The sequence below is a fragment of the Xiphophorus couchianus genome, chromosome 15, assembly GCF_001444195.1.
Source record: "Xiphophorus couchianus chromosome 15, X_couchianus-1.0, whole genome shotgun sequence".
In the NCBI taxonomy this organism is placed as follows: domain Eukaryota; kingdom Metazoa; phylum Chordata; class Actinopteri; order Cyprinodontiformes; family Poeciliidae; genus Xiphophorus; species Xiphophorus couchianus.
The window spans coordinates 15,850,409-15,869,562 of record NC_040242.1 but is presented as its reverse complement, the minus strand read 5'-3'; the positions used below and the strand labels follow the sequence as shown (position 1 = coordinate 15,869,562).

At 39.9% G+C, this 19,154-nt stretch overlaps 1 protein-coding gene across 1 annotated transcript; it reads left to right on the top strand.

The window, feature by feature from the left end:
• The first annotated feature begins 6,596 nt into the window (after nucleotides 1-6,596).
• Nucleotides 6,597-13,197, top strand: LOC114158129 (homeobox protein OTX2-like). Its single transcript, XM_028039399.1, has 4 exons — nucleotides 6,597-6,968; nucleotides 10,512-10,729; nucleotides 10,880-11,031; nucleotides 11,298-13,197. The coding sequence occupies exons 2-4, from the start codon at nucleotides 10,633-10,635 to the stop codon at nucleotides 11,964-11,966; spliced, it is 918 nt and encodes a 305-aa protein (XP_027895200.1). The 5' UTR covers nucleotides 6,597-6,968; nucleotides 10,512-10,632; the 3' UTR covers nucleotides 11,967-13,197.
• Nucleotides 13,198-19,154: the final 5,957 nt, after the last annotated feature.

Genomic DNA, 19,154 nt, shown 5'->3' with positions numbered 1-19,154 from the left:
AGCCTGCAAAATGCTTGAAGTGAAGATACAGGTAAAACAATCCCTGCTGCTTTAGATGTTGTCGCTATTAGAAACAAATTTATTGTGTTTGTAATAGCTTGAATGTCCATGCTGTCAGTATTGACAAAGTGACTCATCATTACTGGCTGGTTAATTCTTATTCAAGTAGAGGGAGTCATCTATGATGAGTTATGCTCTCTTTCACTCTGACGAATAAACTCAGTTATTTGGTCATTTATATACAACAGCTGTGGATTGCCACCTTACAAAACAACAGGACTCCTCCAATAGACTCCATGCAATTCAACCACAAGAAGCTCATACTTCTCAAATAAAACCTCTACCGTTAACCACATCTCTAAAATGGCTTGACAGAGTTATGGTGTACCTCAGGGAGGAGCTCTCAGATCCTTTCTTTCACATCAGGGTGGTTTATTGATTTGCTACATGACACATCAACAGAATTTCTTATAATTGTGAAGTAAAGGGGAATTTATAGATGGTTGCCTCGACCATATTTGCATGTAGAGATTAGCAAGCTTCCTCATTCTTTGCTGCAAAATAGCACAAACTCATCGAGATCGGATGGTAGGAATTTGTGAACATAAAATTTCAAATCTGGTCACAGATCCTCTACTGGATTTAGGTCTGGACTCTAACTAGGACATTAAAACACCTGAATGTGCTTTACTGTAAACCATTCCTCTGTATAACTGACTTCATGCTTATTGTTTTTATCCTGCTGGGAGGATGAACCTCTGCACCAGTCTTAGGTTGTTTTGGAGACCTAAAACTTAGTCTGAAGTGATGCTCAGAGAAAGGTAAATACCTGAAGTTGGAATGCCAACCCTAAATAGCTCACCAACCCTGGTCTTGAAATCTAACATGGCTGCTGTGTTGTATGCTGATGGTTTAAAACAGCTGAACGGTGAGCTCTATACAAGTTAGGAGTCTCTGAGTTAACACAGTGCTTAAATACTTAAAATGCAAAGAAAGACTTTGTTATGCAAGGATATAGGTAAATCCCATTGGTAACTGGGCACATTTACCAAATTGCACTAGTTTTCCATTTTGTAGCTACAACACTAGTAAAGTGGGAATGACCCTAAGGTCAACTTCTGAGGCGAATGGAACGATGTAGTAGGTGTCAGTCAGGACTCTCTGTCGCTTTTGATTGGTTCAATATCATTTAACCTGACTTATGACTGGTACAGAAACATTTCCCCCCAGGATTTCTTCCTAATTAGAGCCAATATTGATTTATAATCTTACCTCTCGTATTTGTAGCCCTAAATAACCTTACCCTTGAAGACATGGCAGGCTCATTGACCTGCTACAGTGTACCCATTGATGTCAAGCACTCTTTTACTCTGCTAATGTTAATAATGCTTTTTTTTGTTGTTTTGTTTCCATCCACTTAAGAACAATCTTGGTAGCCTTCAGTGTCATCCACTGTAGATAGTAGTTTGTTATCTCTGTATCGCTGACTGAGTCAATAACCTACCACTCAGTCAATGCTTTGTTGCTATTTCAAACCAGATCTCTAATAATTGTGGTGGACAAAGGAATGGCCAAGTTACTCTTAAATAGTTCTTCAAATGCTTTGTCCAAGATGTTGGAAAGTCGTGTTTTTCCAACGTGAGCTGAGATATTGCAATGATTGGCGGCCCTGGTGTTGGCGGTGGTGGTGGGCAAGCGGGGCTAGAGGGGTGCGGGTCGGCTGTTCAAAGGCTGGCGTTTTATAATGTTGGTCAGTTGGGGATTAAGGTCCTCTGTGCAGTAGAATAGCCCCTCTAATTAAAAAGGATAAGAAGGCAGAGAAATAGCGAGAGGCACGGGAGGAAGTAAAGAGAGAGGGAGAGGGGAGAGCAAATTTGCAGAGAAAAGAAAGAAAAGAAAAACTGTTTTCAGTGGCAGTGCTGCAGCCGGGCCTAGCAATTCAGACGGGATTAACTTTACACTCCCCCCCCCTTATTTCTGTCTCTCTCTCTCTCTCCACAATCTCTTTCTATTGTGGAGTTTCCGAACTTTACTCTCCACATGCAATCTACTCCCTTGGAAGTATACGCATTCAAAGCGTCCAGGTGGGCCCCAGAAAGCTACATCTGTAGAGTTTTTTGTGATAATCTTTGCTGTTATGTTGAACTTAAACAATACATTTTTTTCATTTGGTGATGATTTGTATAAAACAATTTGGGGTTTTACAGATAAACTTGTGTGTTTGCCATTGGCAGAATTTGAATAGAGGAGCTGTGTGCTGTGCCTCAGATGCTGGCTGACAGTAGGTGGGCTGTTTGCTGTGGGGATGCCAGGTTGTGTTTTTGTTTGGCCCTCCTCTGTCCCGCCTGCTTCCCTCCCCTCGGCCGGTGGGGGGTCCCGGGCTCCCGGGGTGCGTCCCTGCTGACCAGTATCCAGGTATAAGGCTTTTCGGCTTGGCTAACACTAGCCACAGGCTGTGGGAGGTTAACGAGGTACCAGCAGCCACAAGACACTAAACCCTCCCATGGGCAAACCACAAGTGGTGGATGTATCTCAATGAAGGGCATGAATAAGATATAAGACAGCAGTAGAGAGTGCGTAGAGCAGAAAATAAAGTTACTGGAGGTAATCCTCCACCAAGCCATTTAATGAAGGACTTTTCTTTATACATAACAAGATAAAGTCTGATGTTTTGTTTAAAAACTAATACTATAAATGATTGGACTAAAGAAGCATCTGATGAGTCTTGCAATATGTTTTAACATGGCGGACTCCTTTGCTCCTACCGTAGAAGTCATTGAGTAATCAAACTGGTATTTCAAGGCTCTATTTAAAATCAAATTCAAGATAGATTAGCATTTCTGCAGTGGGACTTTAGTCCAAGTTGGAACTAAAATCACAACTGATGTGTGACATTGTACATTGTACATCATCACAATGCCACACTCTTGATCAAGCTGAGTATTCCTGCTCCCAATCTACCTTTGTTTCAAAGCATCAGGCTCAGAGCATAACAACAATAGCTCAATATTAATCCAAAATACCACCTCTGTTGGTCTGCAAATCACAATGTGCCTGGACGAAACCATCTTGGTTGACTAATTAATGAGATGAAGAAGAAATCCTACCAGTAGAGCACCATTCTTAAGAATTCACAGCTTGTCATCTGAACTACCTTACCACCAATTTAGCTCTGAACTAACTCTACTAGACTTCTCAGAGATTAGAATGTTCTCTTTCCATAAATAACTTAGGTTTGCCCTTTAGTCTGAAGAAGAAGAAATGGGGAATCAAAGGGTGCTGAGGACTACTCCCTGAGGTACACCGAGCCATCTCTGCCAAACTACAAACCTTTCAAGACACACAATAATTAACAGTGATTGCATAGGTCCTGTGAGTCTGTTGGGATTCATACATGTTGAATTGAAACCTCCCAAGCCACAGTTTTTGGTAAAATGTACAAATATCTTAGTCTCTGAGTCTTTCCCCTAAAGCACCTGCTCTCCAGAGCGACAGCAGCTAATCTGTCCTCCGATTGGATCCTTGTGACCATCCACAAAAAAGCAGTTGCAGCTTCTCCCAGCATGCTTCATGTCAATAAATCTATCAATGTTAGGTGCATATGGCTAAAGAGAAACCTTTTGTCCGATACAGTTCTGAAAGTGTCAGTGTGTAACATATAGGCCCGGTAAGACAGGCCAAGCCATTGATTTGACCTTGACACAGACAGCCAAGCTGAAGTGAATGAAGGAAAAACTGGACTCATAAAGCAACACTTTACAGGAGCTGTTTGCCTTGATCTTGACTTTCCTGTTTATTTTTGCTAAATGTGACGAAATGTTCAAGTTTAGCAATTAAAGTCTTGGAAGAACAGACTAGCGGAGAGCGCCTTCCTCAGCAGCCAGGCCCGCTCTGTAGTGGCAGAGTCAGTCCCACGATCCTTAGCCTTCGGTTCGTCTCCCTGTCAGCAGGAGAAGCGTGACTCCGTCGATTCGCCGGGAGACAGGGGGAGGGCACATTGCCACAGACATTAACAAGCGTCCTCACCTTTTAACAAGCATGGCCCCGTTTAGCTGAAATGCTCCCCTGGGCTATTAGATATTTTCCGATGAATTATATATCAGAGGGTGAAGATGAAAGCGCTCAGTGTGAGCCAAGAACATAGCTGGGGGGACAACAAGGGGAGCAGATTTTTAAGCCTGGTTAGGCTGTTTGTTTTATGATCGTTTGGGGAAAATGGGAAAACTCCACTCGGAGGCTACAGTAAAACTGCAATCAGGAGGAATATTAGCCTCACTATGCTAAAAAAAAAAAAAGACTCTACAAAAGTAAATTATTAATTGTATTAATATTAGCCATCGAAATTGTGATGTGTTTAACCAAACAGATTATAATATTATTATTTGCCCTCTGAATATTTGGACTGAAATTTAACTGAAGATATTGGGTAAGTCAACATGAGCTATTTTCATTCACAGAGTTTAGAGGAGGTAATGGTAAAGCAATTGTTTTTATTTGTAGCACAAGCAGCATTTACTTAAAGCAATTAGACAGGAAATGAGCAGTGAGGAAAGGGGGAAGACATGTTGGAAATCAAATCCTAGAGGGCTAAAAGTTACAGGCTCTTCCACCGCGTCTTGCTGCAAGCTAATATATTATGAAGCGTTTATTATGAATTTATACGTCAACTTAGTGAGAGATTAAGTACTAAAAGATTTATGGTTGAGAAACTTTCTTTGCTGAAGCAAATACTTGAGTTAAGTGCTGAACGCTAATGCTAAAGTCAAGTTTGCTAGCAGCGATGAGGAAGCTATTCCTTCTTATTCTACTAATGCGATAAAAATGCTGCTATTACTCATTGGATGCGATGTCCAACTGGGGACGATGAGACTAATAATTTAGTAAGGGTTGTGTTATGAGTGAATTTAAGTAAGCTTGACAAAAGTTATAGGGTCAAAAGACTTGTGGTTGAGGTTGTGTCTTTACAAGAGTTTAACTTGGTATCTACTTTCAGCTAGGTTAGCTACAGCTTGACACCATTATACTGAGGCAGTTATTGCCATTGACCAGGACATTTTATCTGTTGTTCTCAGAGAGAAGGGTTACATGCCACTTTGTTGGAATACATTTTAAAAGTTTGTTACAATTTCAGTAGTATCCTATGCTTTAATTAAATAGATGTATATATATTTTGTATATTTATACCATTATACTGCATATTGAAAAAACATGTATTTGCGCTAATCTGTGACATTAATGTTTTTTATACCTATTTTTCTATATCTTCATTATTTTCTATAATACATCTTATTTAATTTTTTTATATGAGAAAATAAATCTGAAGTTATGAGAACTAGCTTGGATGGAGTACAGTCTGCTCACAAAGGTCTCATTGATTTTCATCTCGACTAAAAGGCCAACAGCCTCACAGTCTGTTCATCTGGCATGCAGACTCTTAATTAGTTCCCTAACCTGCTGCTTGTTGGAGAGCTTCGGTTGAAACCGCCGCCGAGGCTGAAGCTTTGGCCGACTAGAATCACACAAAAGACAAAGAATCTAAACGAGATTGAACCTGGATTAAACCAGAGCGATGAAGATCTGTGGAAACAGAAGAGTGGAATTAGCTTCTGATAATCCGGCGCATGCGTTTATATAATCCTGAGATGCAAAAAACAGAGAGTCCAGGTGAAGGAGCAATGTTACATGAACTTTATTTTATTTTCTCATCTTAGACATTATGTTTTCAACCAGTTGATGTAGTTTTTTTTTTTTTAAAACAAAATCGAAAGAAATCAAATTTCCACCTCTAGCTTCTTTGAATATTGTGCTTTTTATTGTAGCAATTAGTTTGATTTTTGACAAGGTTTTAATCTAACCTTTGTTTTTTTCTTTTATAAGTTTACTTTATTGACTTTTTAAACCCCATTTCCATAGGAATAAAACCGGTCCAGAGCAGAGACCAGAACCACTGGTTCTGGTCTCTGCTCTTTTGAATCAGTCACTTGCTCCCTGTTGGTAACACAAACTCTAACCATGTAGCCTTCACCCTGTCATCAGCCTTCAGTACCTTTGGACTTTGATTTGACCTCAAACTTCAGTTTGGATTTGTAAGATAAATTGTAGACAAAAGAGTAAGGCTGTTTTCATTTCATTTTATTTTCTGATTAGTTTGCAGTAGCCGTAGATGAAATGTCACTGCAGCAACTTATTTCCCTAATAGCTTAATGAACTAACAGATCAAAATTATAATCGTCATTTTCTACAGCCAAAAAGGCAAAATGAAAAAAATAAAGACCTTTAAAATGTGCTAAACTCAGTGGCCTATCTTCTTGTTACCTTCATGTAAAAAGGTCTCCCTCTTGGCTCTTTAATAAGGCCAACACCTTTTAAAACTTGTATTTCAATGTGAGTCAGTCTGCCACTTTATAGTCCATATATCCTATCCCTGTCAACTTTGTCTTGCTATGAATGATTTTTAAAATTATTTTAACTGATGAAAATTTTTACTTTAAATTTCTTTTTGAATATCTTTTTTTTTTTGTCTCAAACTGCAGCTGCCCTGTTCTCATTTCACACAAAGAAACAAATTCTGTCACATAAAATACAATGATTGAAGTAAGTGGTAGTTTGCAGATGATTTGTATTTGACAAGGTGAATTTCGGTCAAAGGAGATAAAAGATTTATGGATTTTCCTCCTAACACTCGCTATTATCCAATTTCGTGTTGCTCTACTTGTGTTGCAGCCACATGTTTCTCTCCTCTCACCTCTGCAAATCAAATTTCACTCTCATTTCCATTGGTTGCTAAAATCCCTCTCCTCCCTCTCAAACACACTCACACACTTTCTCTCCCTCTCTCCCAATAAATACTGAGCATCTCTCAGTTTAATCCGCATCCAACGAGGTCATCCGGAAGGAAACAAATCAAAGCCGCTTGATGGGTCTATAAGCCCAACCAAAGGATCGTTTAATATAAACAGAAGACTGAAGTAAGTAGGATTCTGTTTTTGTTGTTGATTTTTTTTTTTTTTCCTTTTTAGGATTTTCCTTTAATTTACAGTCAGACCGGGCAGCTTATAGGGAGATAATTGAGGAGGCGTGTTTGAGGAGAGGTGGGGGGAACTTTTCTCCCCTTTTCCAACCAAAGGAGCATCCAGGCAATGAATTACAGGACAGGTCAGGATTCACAGGATTCACAACTTCACAAGGATTTAGTCATGATGAGAGGAAAGCAGGCCATGCAGTCAGTTTGTAAATGGCTGTCTATTCCATTCTTAGCTAATTCCATATGCTGTATTTAAGTAGTGAAAGCTATTAATTGTCAGCTAAAAAAAAATTCTAAAATTATTTTAAAAATAAAATGATACTTTTCTAAGTAAATGTATAATTTTATTTTAGACCAAAAAAAGTAGAAATTTTACGTAAAATTTTAATGTAGACAAAATGTACAATAATTTGAGAAATGTCTAAAATTTAGATTTTTTTCTAAAGAACAAATTCAAGAAAGTTTTTACAGAATTCTTTTTTAAAACAATTTTTCTCATTTATTTTAGAAAATTGAAAATATCTTGTTTTTCATTATTGTCAACAATTGTAGCACTTATCTCTCTTTAAGGTATATTTTTGATTCCAGTTAAAGAAATAATAATTATAATAACAGCGACCACTATTCCTCTTGTTTCTGTTTTTTTTTTTTTTTTTTTTAGAGAGAGAGAGGGGTTCGGGGTGTGTGCGGGTCGTCTGCCAGTCAGCTGCTCCAATAAACACAATGCCACTCTTTGTTTTATTTTCATGACGCAGAAAATTGCGGAGGCCCGAACCCGGAGCCGCGGCTGCATGGCGTCCTGCGATCAGGCCAGCGCGTGCCGTCCGGATTATGTCGTTAATTTCTCTCAGGAAGACGGAGAGGTGGAGAGGGGGGTTAAAAAAAGAGAAAGATTTGAGCCAATAATAATTATTAGCCCATAGCGGGGCGGGAGGAATATTACTGAGGAGGAGAAAAGTGACAGATTGAGCTTAGGATGGATAGGAGCGGCCGTTATTGGCTTCGGAAGAAACGAAGAATCCCGGCTAATGCTAATAATAGCATTAATAGAGAAGTGCACATTTTAATGCCAGGCAGGTGTAGGCCCTGTGAGTGGATGCTAAAAAACAAGAAGATGTTTCATCTGATGAACAACTCAGGGCTTGATATTATATATATATATATATATATATATATATATATATATATATATATATATATATATATATATATATATATATATATACAGTACAGACCAAAAGTTTGGACACACCTTTTAATTCAATGAGTTTCCTTTATTTTCATGACTATTGACATTGTAGATTCACACTGAAGGCATCAAAACTATGAATAACACATGTGTAAATATGCACTAAACAAAAAAGTGTAAAACAACTGAAAATACCCCTTATATTCTAGTTTCTTCAAAGTAGCAACCTTTTGCTGTGATTACTGCTTTGCACACACTCTGCATTTTCTTGATGAGCTTCAGGAGGTAGTCACCTGACATGGTTTTCACTTCATAGGTCAACCTGCCCTGTCAGGTTAATAAGTGGGATTTCTTGCCTTATAAATAGTCATGAAAATAAAGAAAACCCATTGAATTAGAAAGATGTGTCCAGACTTTTGGTCTGTACTGTATCTATCTATCTATCTATCTATCTATCTATCTATCTATCTATCTATCTATCTATCTATCTATCTATCTATCTATCTATCTATCTATCTATCTATCTATCTATCTATCTATCTATCTATCTATATATATATATATATATATATATATATATATATATATATATATATATATATATATATATATATATATATATATATATATATATATATGCATTCTAATTAACCATATCACACAAGCCCTACAGTACTAAACATTAGATATTTGACCTGCAAGAGAGAACTGTAAAACTTAGCTTAGTTAAACTGATACAGCTTCAGCTAATAGCAACAATGCTAATGTTCGTTCAAACTTGCTAGCTGAGCTTCTTAAAGCTGTTAGTCGTTTGCAATGAATGTTTTTTTTTTGTGTTTATTTTATTTACATTATTTTAACTCTTTATATAATTTCTTTTTATCACAAATTATCACAAACCAAGTCTTACTTTTTTTGCTTATTTTTAACATGGGTTATTAATTAGCAAAACTATCTTTATGATATGGAGTTTTTTTTCCTTCTGCTAAACTTTCTACTCAGAAAGAAATAATTAAAATCGTCCAAAACTAAAATGGATGCAAATTGCTTCAATGGTACCATTGGTTAAATTCTAGCAGTTTGTTTGCATCTTCAGGGCAATGTTAGGAAATTTTGCTTAATAGTTAACAAATTAAAGTTAACAAATTGTCACAATGGAACTACTTTATCTCCACCTTCGTTAGTAGTTAAATTAGCATACGTTGAAGCAAAATGCAAGCAGACGGTTACACAGATTTAAATGAATTGTTCTAACAGTTTGTTTTAACAGTGTACCCAACAGTGAAATGTTACAATTAGAACATGTTTTTAAAACAAAAACAAAGTTTTAAAGTCCTTCAAAATCCGCTTTGGAGTGATTCATTTATGCTCGTTAACACAAAGATTCAGCTTTGAGTCCAAGAAAGTAAAAAAAAAAAAAAAGAAGCTTTCCTCTTAATCAGACAAAAAAAAAAGGGGGGTCTTTTTCCATTTGTTTTATTGCTTTGAGTTATATTTTATTTGCTCAGTTTCGATCTTCAATTGGTGCTATGAAATCATCTTAGATTCTAGATAGTTTTCTGGTACACTCGAAGATAAGTAGTGGTCAATCTCCTCGTTTGTTTAGATTAACCGCTCCTCTCTAATCAACACGTCTCCAACGTGTCTTAAATCTAATTACCGGGAGCAATTCTTTAGAAAGAGGAAGAGGAGGAGGAGGAGATATTTATGTTTCATACTTTTTTTCCCTAAAGTTTCCAGTTTAAATCGTTAAGCACTATTTTTTAAGGAAACAAACAAAATCGCCCAAATAGATGCAGAGGTGTGATTCAATGCGCGCTCAGTTTGCAGTCCCATTGTTTGTTCCCTTAAAGTCTTTTGTTATCAGCATTACTTATCGGTCAACACTGCGCTTTGTTTCTGCAAATCAGCTGCTTCGTCCCCAACCTGTGGGTGTATATGCTAATTGAGTGCTCAGTTGGGGCCCAACGAGAGTGCGCATTTTAACGACAATGTTTTTTTTTTTTTTTGGTGGCGCAAGGAAAGGAGGAGCGGGTGGAAGCGATTTTTTTTTTAGGCGGGGTTATTGAAGCTGTTGGAGGGAGGGGCGGCGGGGTTGATGGCGTAAACGCCTATCAGCCAGACAGAGCATCTTCAGTCCAGTGGGGACAGCTGGGGGTCTACATTCTGATTTAAGAGCCCCGCGAGTTTGAGGACGCCTACTTTGTGTGTGTGTGTGTGTGTGTGTGTGTGCGTAAAGGCTGCGCGTAAAACCTGGCGGACATACACTACTGTTAATATTTTTATGTTTACCTTCAGATTCATCTGGACCATTTCAGAATTCGGAGACGCCAGTGGGGGGAAAACGCTATTCTTAATATTATTATTATTTGCGCCATTTTCTTGACTACTTTTTGTGATCGGGGTGCCGGAGGCAAACATGATGTCCTATTTGAAACAACCGCCGTACACGGTGAACGGACTGAGCTTATCTACCTCAGGAGTGGACTTACTGCATCCTTCAGTGGGATACCAAGGTAACAGAGGGATTTCTTTAAAAGTAACCATTTTTATTTCAATGTCCTTAATTTGCCACTCCAATCTAAAGGAGTGTCGATGGTGTTAATCCAGATATGTTGGTTTTAAATTGGAACAGCGACATCCTTCTGTTTTCGTGTCGTTATTAGCGACCCCTCGCAAGCAGAGGAGGGAGCGGACCACCTTCACCCGGGCCCAGCTCGACGTGCTGGAGAACCTGTTCTCCAAGACCCGCTACCCTGACATCTTCATGAGGGAAGAGGTGGCTTTAAAGATCAACCTTCCTGAATCCAGAGTGCAAGTGAGTCCGAAAACTACACGACTCTGTAATAAAAATGCACATAATGTTTGAAACACAATTAAATTCGTTTTTCACGTTGACTCTGTCTGGAATTTTTTGTTTTGTTTTCTTGAACACCACCAAGACGTGTTTTAGTCTTTTATCGTATTGTATCCAAAGATTTTAAAATGCCACTTTTTGCAGGTTAAATTGTGTAAACTATATTTCCTGTAGTAATCATTTCGTAGTTTGTGATCTACTCTAATTTAAATATGTTTTCTTTTCAGGTCTGGTTTAAAAACAGACGAGCCAAGCACCGCCAGCAGGCCCAGCAGACCCAGACGGGCGTGCAGAACAAGTCTGTCAGCAGGCCGGTGAAAAAGAAAGGCTCCCCTGTGAGAGAGGCCAGCTCTGAGAGCGGAGCCAGCGGCCAGTTCACGCCGCCCTCCAGCACCTCCATGCCGGCTGTGAGCAGCAGCAGCAGCAGCAGCAGCAACAGCAGCAGCAGCGCGGCGCCTGTCTCCATCTGGAGCCCGGCCTCCATCTCCCCGCTCTCCGACCCGCTCTCCTCCACAACCTCCTCCTCCTCTTCCTCCTGCATGCAGCGGTCTTACCCAATGACCTACACCCAGGCGACGGGCTACAACCAGGGCTACACGGGTTCCTCGTCCTACTTCACCGGGATGGACTGCGGCTCCTATCTGTCGCCCATGCACCACCAGCTGTCCGCCACGGGCTCCACCATGAGCCCCATGGGCGCCAGCGGGGTGTCCAGCCACCTGAGTCCGGCGTCCTCTCTCTCCTCGTCGGCGTACGGAGGGACGGGGCTCGGCTTCACCGGTGCTGCGGACTGTCTGGACTATAAGGACCAAACTGCCTCATCGTGGAAGCTAAATTTCAATTCGGACTGTCTGGATTATAAAGACCAAGCAGCTTGGAAGTTTCAAGTGTTGTGAGGGAAGAAAAATGGAAGAAATTGGGAACTTTTACGAACCCATGCAGAGCCGGTCTAAGACTGAATGCGGTCCTGAGCGGAAATTGATTCGGGTGGCACCACCAGCAACCACACCACCACCTATATTAACTTATTGGGCTTTTTTATTCCCACTTACACAGTTTGCTAACATAACAGTTAGATTGATCACATCACACAATTATGATATAATATTTCACAATATGTATTTAAATAAAGGGATACCGACAAGTAAACTGTGGAGAAATCAATGGCCAAATTTAAAAGTAGGTTCATTCTCGATTAACAGACATCTTTGGATCTATGTTCTGTGTGGTGGCATGCTGGGGGTCCTAAGCACCAGCGTCTGGCTCTTGCCTCGACCCGGCTCTGCATTCATGCAAAAATAAAAATGTCTTTTTTTTTTTTTTTTCTTCCCTCCACAAGAATTCAGGCCCTAACTTCTACCTCGGGTCGAGCAGCGCAGGACTGTCTCACACTTGTTGGACTAACTTATTGACCATCGAGACTCAACTTTGATCAGGGGCACGGAACAAATCTGCTGACCAGAAAAGAAGAAGGGGGGAAAAGGATCAAGAGAGACCAGCTTGGAGGAGTTTGAAGAATTGGTCAGGTCTTTTTCCTGCTAAGCTCCTTAAAGACTCTCCTTTTTCTTTTTCTTCTTGTTGGCACGCTGAATGGGCGCCCCTTTGATCAAAGCGATGTGCATGAGTGTCTGTGTTGTAAGGAGTGTGTGTGTGTGTGTGTGTGTGTGTGTGTGTGTGTGTGTGTGTGTGTGTGTGTGATGGGGTGTGTGAGCGAGAGTGTGAAAGCAGCTCTGACGCGAACTTGGATGCACTACTTAATTTATGGAAGAAGAAAAAATATACGAATATTTGACAATCAGTCCGTTCGCGCGTGAGCCGAAATGTATTTTATGTGTTTTTAAATTTTCATTTCTCCCCTTGTAAAATTTCTTTTTACCCGACTTGTGATTTTTTTTTTTTTGTATAACCTGTATGCAATTCTGCCTTGCGTAAAATGCGCAGGAAAAGCAAGCTGTGAATTTCACATTTTTATTTCCATGTTACCAGTGATAACTAAAAGAAGGATTTTATTGGTGTTCATGATAAATCAGGAACAACAACAGTGTACATCTTGCATTTCAAGGTCCATTAAAAACTGTAAAGAGCGACAACACCCACCATAAAACAATAAAGACCTTTTGACTCAGATTTGATGTTTCTGTTCGTTTATTGCAGCACAAAATGTCAGCAAATTAGTTACTATGGCTCAAAATGTATTTACATTTTCACGCAAACCCAATTGGCGCACATTAAATTCGTATCATTTAAGAGTTTGTTTGAAGGAATTTTCGAAACCTGAACTTTTTGTGGCAGCACCCGCTGAGTGGGGCAGAAAGTGTGACTGACGCACTCAGTCAGGCAGGAGGTCAATCTGACATTCCCAGTTCATACGGAAAACTGACAAACACATGTTGGCCGCGCTTTTGGAACAGTTTGCGCGCAAAAGCGCACGGAACACATCGAATCGTCTTCAATGGGAAAAACCAACAACAACAAAAAAAAAAAGCTATATAATTATATGACTTAACTTTATATTGATATCTAACTCAGACGTAACTAGTTTGTCAGGACGCGTTTTTGTAGCTTTTGAAGCGAACGTGGCCCAAGCAGCGTCACCGGTAGCAGGACGTCATATTGCTTTAATTAGGCCTGGACGGGAAACGTGACCGACTCCTCTCGGGTCTAAGCCGTGACTTTTTGAAGGCTTTGCATTGTCCTTCCGACCGCCAATTAGCAACAATTGACCCAATTATACCGCGGCGCCGCAACAGCCTTTGAAATGAACTGAAGCTACAATAACAACAACGCAACGCATCATCAAGGACATCTTCAATGATGAATTAATAATAATAATAATAATAATCAAAACGATTAATATAGCAATAGTAATAGCATAAGTAATAATAACGTAATAGAAAATAAAGAGTAGAAAAAGAAACGTGAAAATATCAAGATCATATTGTAAGAAATGGCTCCACTACCAAAATATCCGCAGATGACTTGGTGATTATACTTAAGCCTTTAACGGGTTTTCTAATAAATGTCAATAAAGAGCAGTAAGTCCGATTTCCTGCAGCATTTGGAGCGGGGGGCCCTCCCAGGTTTCCTTCAATTAAGCACAAGCGGCCCTAAAGAGGACATATGGACCAGGCAGGGAGACGCGCTTTATTAATCCTCTCATCGCATTTAAGGATGTTAAACAATAATAAAGAAGAAAATAGGGAGTCAGAGATAGAGAGAGAGAAAGAGACCCTCGTTTCGGCCGATTAGACAGCTTCTTTTTTTTTTTGTGGCCCCGAGGCGAGGCTTTCCCCAAGCGGCATCACTTCAGCTATAGACCGGGGATTTCCGGGATTTCCTCCCAGCTGGGGGAGAGGAGAGGTGGGATCGGGCTGAGGCTGTTTGACCACAAAGTTTTCGTACCAGTTGCCGTTAATCACCTCAGATATATCTCAAATTCGCCTGCTCGCATGCGTAGAAGAGAGATTGTCTGGACTCGATGTTCTGTGTCCCAAACTGCTCCATTTAACCCCCATCATCTGCAGCCCTGACTGGGCAGGTGTTCTGTTGCTTCTTTAGGAATAAGAAGAGCAAAAGAATCTCTATGAATGCCTTGCCAGACACGGACCCGATACAGACACTTGCTGCATCGCATCAGGATGAACAGAATGGACTTTCTTTAAAGTAAATAAATAATTAAATAAATAAAGACGGGAACATTTCTGCTCAACGGCCCGTCGAGCATTGTTATGCGTAAGCATGTGTCCCACATTCCCAGGGAGCCGATGCCGATCGCGTATAAGCACAGCAACGCATACATAATTCATCTGCAAGCAGGAGCAGCAGTCGTGGAATCTCATTTAAATAAGTGAAACAATAGCGTTTCTGTGCTCTCGTCAGACGGGCGGCGAGCTCCTCATCCTCACTGACCATGGAGAAGTGGAGAACGCACCCTGTGGATGACGGACTACGGCTGTTGGGTGAAATTACGTCAAAATTCCGTCGTGCAAACAGTGAAAGACGATGCCGTGCAGAGGCTTAAGAGGACGGAGAGTAGAGCCAATGTTTGGCTCCCAAAAAAAAAATAAAAAAAAATCAACAAGTATTTATAGGCGCACGTACAGATAAATCCCAGCTTGAAGTCTTACCTAATTTGTTAGTTTGGGTGGCTGACTTTTTAAGTTTGCATTTGTGCCACACTCTTTTCATTTTACATTTGAACAGCACTCTATGAGATGTTTAAAGCTTGAGACATTTTTTTTCTTCAGGATGCTGTTTGTGCTCCAGAAAACATCTGAGGCCTTCAATGAACAGATCAATTTAGACTGTTAAGTTACACATCACGGAAACGATTTACAAGTTAGTTGCTTTCTGAAGGAGATCGGTTGCTCTTGATTTTTCTTTTAAGATGCCACAATAAAGAGGGTGTGACTAAAAGTGTCTGCCTTACATATGTTTTTGTCGTTAAAAAGAAAAAAAATTAAAAACGATGTCCCTATTCTTCCTCTCTACAGTTACACAATACGTCTTGTTTATGCACAGTTCCAATAAATGCAGTAATGTTTGCGGTTCTGATACCTCAAAATGTAGAGACGTTCTCTAACTTCTTGCTTTTTAATTTTGTTTGTGATAAAAAAAGATGCGTTCCTCATGGTTCCAGACACAGCACAGGACATCGCCTTGGCTTTAGTCCGCTTTACGTTAGGACATCAAAACATCAAATATAATATTTAACAAAGGAGAGACGCAAGCGGTCATAAATACTTTGCTTTTTTTGCAGGACATTTCTGTAAACATGAGCGAATATGTTATGTATATATATCACATGAAGCAGAAAGCTGATTACAGATTTGACATAAAATACAGCATATGTAAAAGAATGACTTGCCATTAAAGTATTAGTGCTGTACATAAATTTAAAGCCGTTCTAATATGGGTTTTTTTTTTCTCCCCAAAGCATCCATTTAGCCTGAGACCCACAGCATCTTATTATGCCAAAAGTGGACATTCAGCCAGCAAAGTAATTTTTGCCTTTTTTGCAAACAGACCATTAGAAAAAACAACAACTGTAAATCTCATTATAAAGCAAAAAAAAAAAAAAAAAAAAAAAGGGTTTTAATAAGAGATTACGGGCGTTTAATGGTCACATTTACATAGGTTTAAACTAAAAGCATTTGACGCAAAGAGATGATGGAGAGGAGCTCTGTCAAGGAAGTGAATATATGGGAGGCAACGGGAACAAAAGGTGCGTAAAACATAAACTAAGGTTTTATCCTGTATCATCCAAGTAAGAAAATAGTAGCAGCTGGTAATAAAAGAAAGTAATATGTCATTACAATATTTTATCTTATTTATAGTCACACAGATGTGTCTGTAAGATATCATAGTAACACGTTTCACAACAGTATCAATGATTATATCAGTTTAGTGGCCCTTGTATGCAAACTAATGTTGTTGTTCGTTTTATTTCAGTTTGAATTAGTTTTTGTGATAAAATCAACTTGTTTAATTTAATCAGTTAAATTGCTCTAAACACAGATTAGCCCCATGTGAGAGCAGCACACGTTATTATGTAAATTGCGCTCCTTATTTCAACTGCCAGGATTTTAGGAGGGCAACGTTTTGCTTTTCAAAGTTTGGATCATTTAAGCAGGACTGTCCAGGCTCCGGTCTGAGTAACAAGACTGGACCAGGTGTATCCAGCTCTCTTTGAAGCTCTGACTCAGCTGAACAGCTCAACGCCGGGCCTCCGCAGAGCCCCAGGAGCTGCTGGTGACGGCGTTCAGGCAGGCGCGTTGGTAGCAGGGATGGATCGAAATGTTGCTGGGTAGAAATGGTGCCTTCAATGTGCCTTTCGGAGCTCAAAAAATCCCAACTTCCCACTCGGAAGAGAAACAAGTGGAATGCCGGCTATGTGCCAAGCGGAGGCTGAGCAATTTTTTATTCTTAGCCAGAGCTAAGCTCAGATTTTAAACCTCCCTTCTACTCATGATACGAAGTTATGAGTCAGATTTGAATTACTGTGTATTGTCAAGTTAAATTTTTTATGTAACTGTAAATTGTTTTAATCATATTTGTGTTTAGCTCTTGTTCATGAAGGAAAGTAATAAATAACACTGAACTAGTTTGGCTCCTGAATGGATTGTATAGCTGGATATAAATCGGTCCTTAAAGTGGGCGTTTGTAAATTGTTTTTGAAATAAAACGTTTCCCACGGGAAAACACGCATATGGCCTATGGAATATTGCAAATATATGTAAGAATGATCAGATATTAACATTGATCTGCTTGGTAAAACTGAAAATAATAACAACAGAGAAAGATACTAGATGTCGCCTTGAACAAACTGTCTCCAAAGTGAAGTGCAGCAGTGGCAGCATGATGCTGTGGGTATGCATTTTAGGGGTGTGCGATCCGACACCAAGTATCAAGTATCAAGATACCAAGTATCGGATCGCACGCGTCAATACCGCTACATTTTTTTAAAATGTCATTATCATTAAATAATTTGGTGATCTGACTTTAGTTGGTTGATAATTATTAGGATAAAATACAGGTTATAACCTGTTTACAGAATAACACAATGAAAGAGAAAAGAAAATAATAAATTCCCATTTTACCCTCCAGAACAAATGACTGTTTATTAACTTGGTCTTTACCTGTAATCTGCATGTAACTTAAATAGGAATACAATGATAGTTAGCACAAAAGCTTTGTCATATTCAGCCATATTAATATTTCAGGTTTAAGGTCTATATCTGTGTATTTTTCTGGGTCTCAGTAAGATTATTTTCAGCTGGCTAAATAGATGATAGTTTAATCGATATGATAAAATCAGCTGCAGTTGATCCAGAATCTGCTGCTCACGTTCTGACTACAACTAGAAAGTTAGAGAACATCACACCAGTTCTAACGTCCCTACACCGGCTCCCTGTAGCTCAGAGAATAGACTTTAAAATACTGTTGTTAGTTTTTAAATCACCGTACGGCTTATAGCACCAAAGATCTGCTGTTGTTGAATCAACCCTCTTCTGGTTCTGGTTCTGCTCTGCATCCCCAGAACCAGACATGGAGAAGCAGCATTCAGCTTCCATGCACCACAAATCTGGGACAGACTTCCAGAAAACTGCAAAACAGACGAAACACTGAATTCCTTTAAATCGAGGTTAAAAACAAACTGTTTAAGGTCACTTCTGACTTGTAGCAAGTGGTACAGTGACCAACATACTTGACATGTATTTGCTTCTTGATTTTGATGACGTCATTTGGTAAAGCATGTTTATTGCTGCTGTGTCATAACTGGTGGACTGTATGTTGGTTTTATGATGTAAAGCACTTGCTGCTGAAATGCGCCCTTGATTTGAGGGTGTAGGTGTCTTAACATTTCTTGAAGGAAAGTCACAACTAGAGGAAAAAGCCTCCTTGGGGTTGATAAGTCACTGGTTTTATTTGCGTTCCTCGTTTCTGCGCATGGGAAGGTACAGCAGAGGAGATGGCAGCACAGTTTGTCGACAGATGCCTCACTCCCTGCTCCACCCGGTCTTAGCCCACCTGTTCAGAGCGGTGACTAAGCTCCCACAGGGGAGCGTGTCTGTTGTGGACCCGCAGCGAGACAGTGGGTGTCCAGAGAAAGCTAGAATGGAAATGCTTCCTCGCAGGTTTCTCCCGTTACAACTCTTTGAATGTTGCAGTGGTAGGTCGGTGGGAGCGTGTGGATCAGTCGTACGTGTGAGTGTGTGCGTGTGTGTGTGTGTGTGTAAGGATCCGTGCGTGTTCAGGAGACCAGGAGAAGTGTGCCCTCTCCACACTCCCTCCTGCAGCCGGCAAACGCCTGGCCACCTGCTCTGGGATTAGAGAGCATGCGGATTACACGCGTCACAATGAAGATACACAAATACAAATATGCTGCCGGCCAACAAAGGACACTCTCGCACCAGACAGCCTCTCTGCTAATCGCTTGTAACTTCGCCCCGGGTTTTCAAAGTTTACGACAAAAATCCACAACCTGAGCTAAAAGCATCACTTCTGAGTGAATGTGAAAATATTCTCAGTTCATTTTGGGCTTAGATTTTCTTTTGGACATAGCAGAGGAAGGTTTTTTTTTT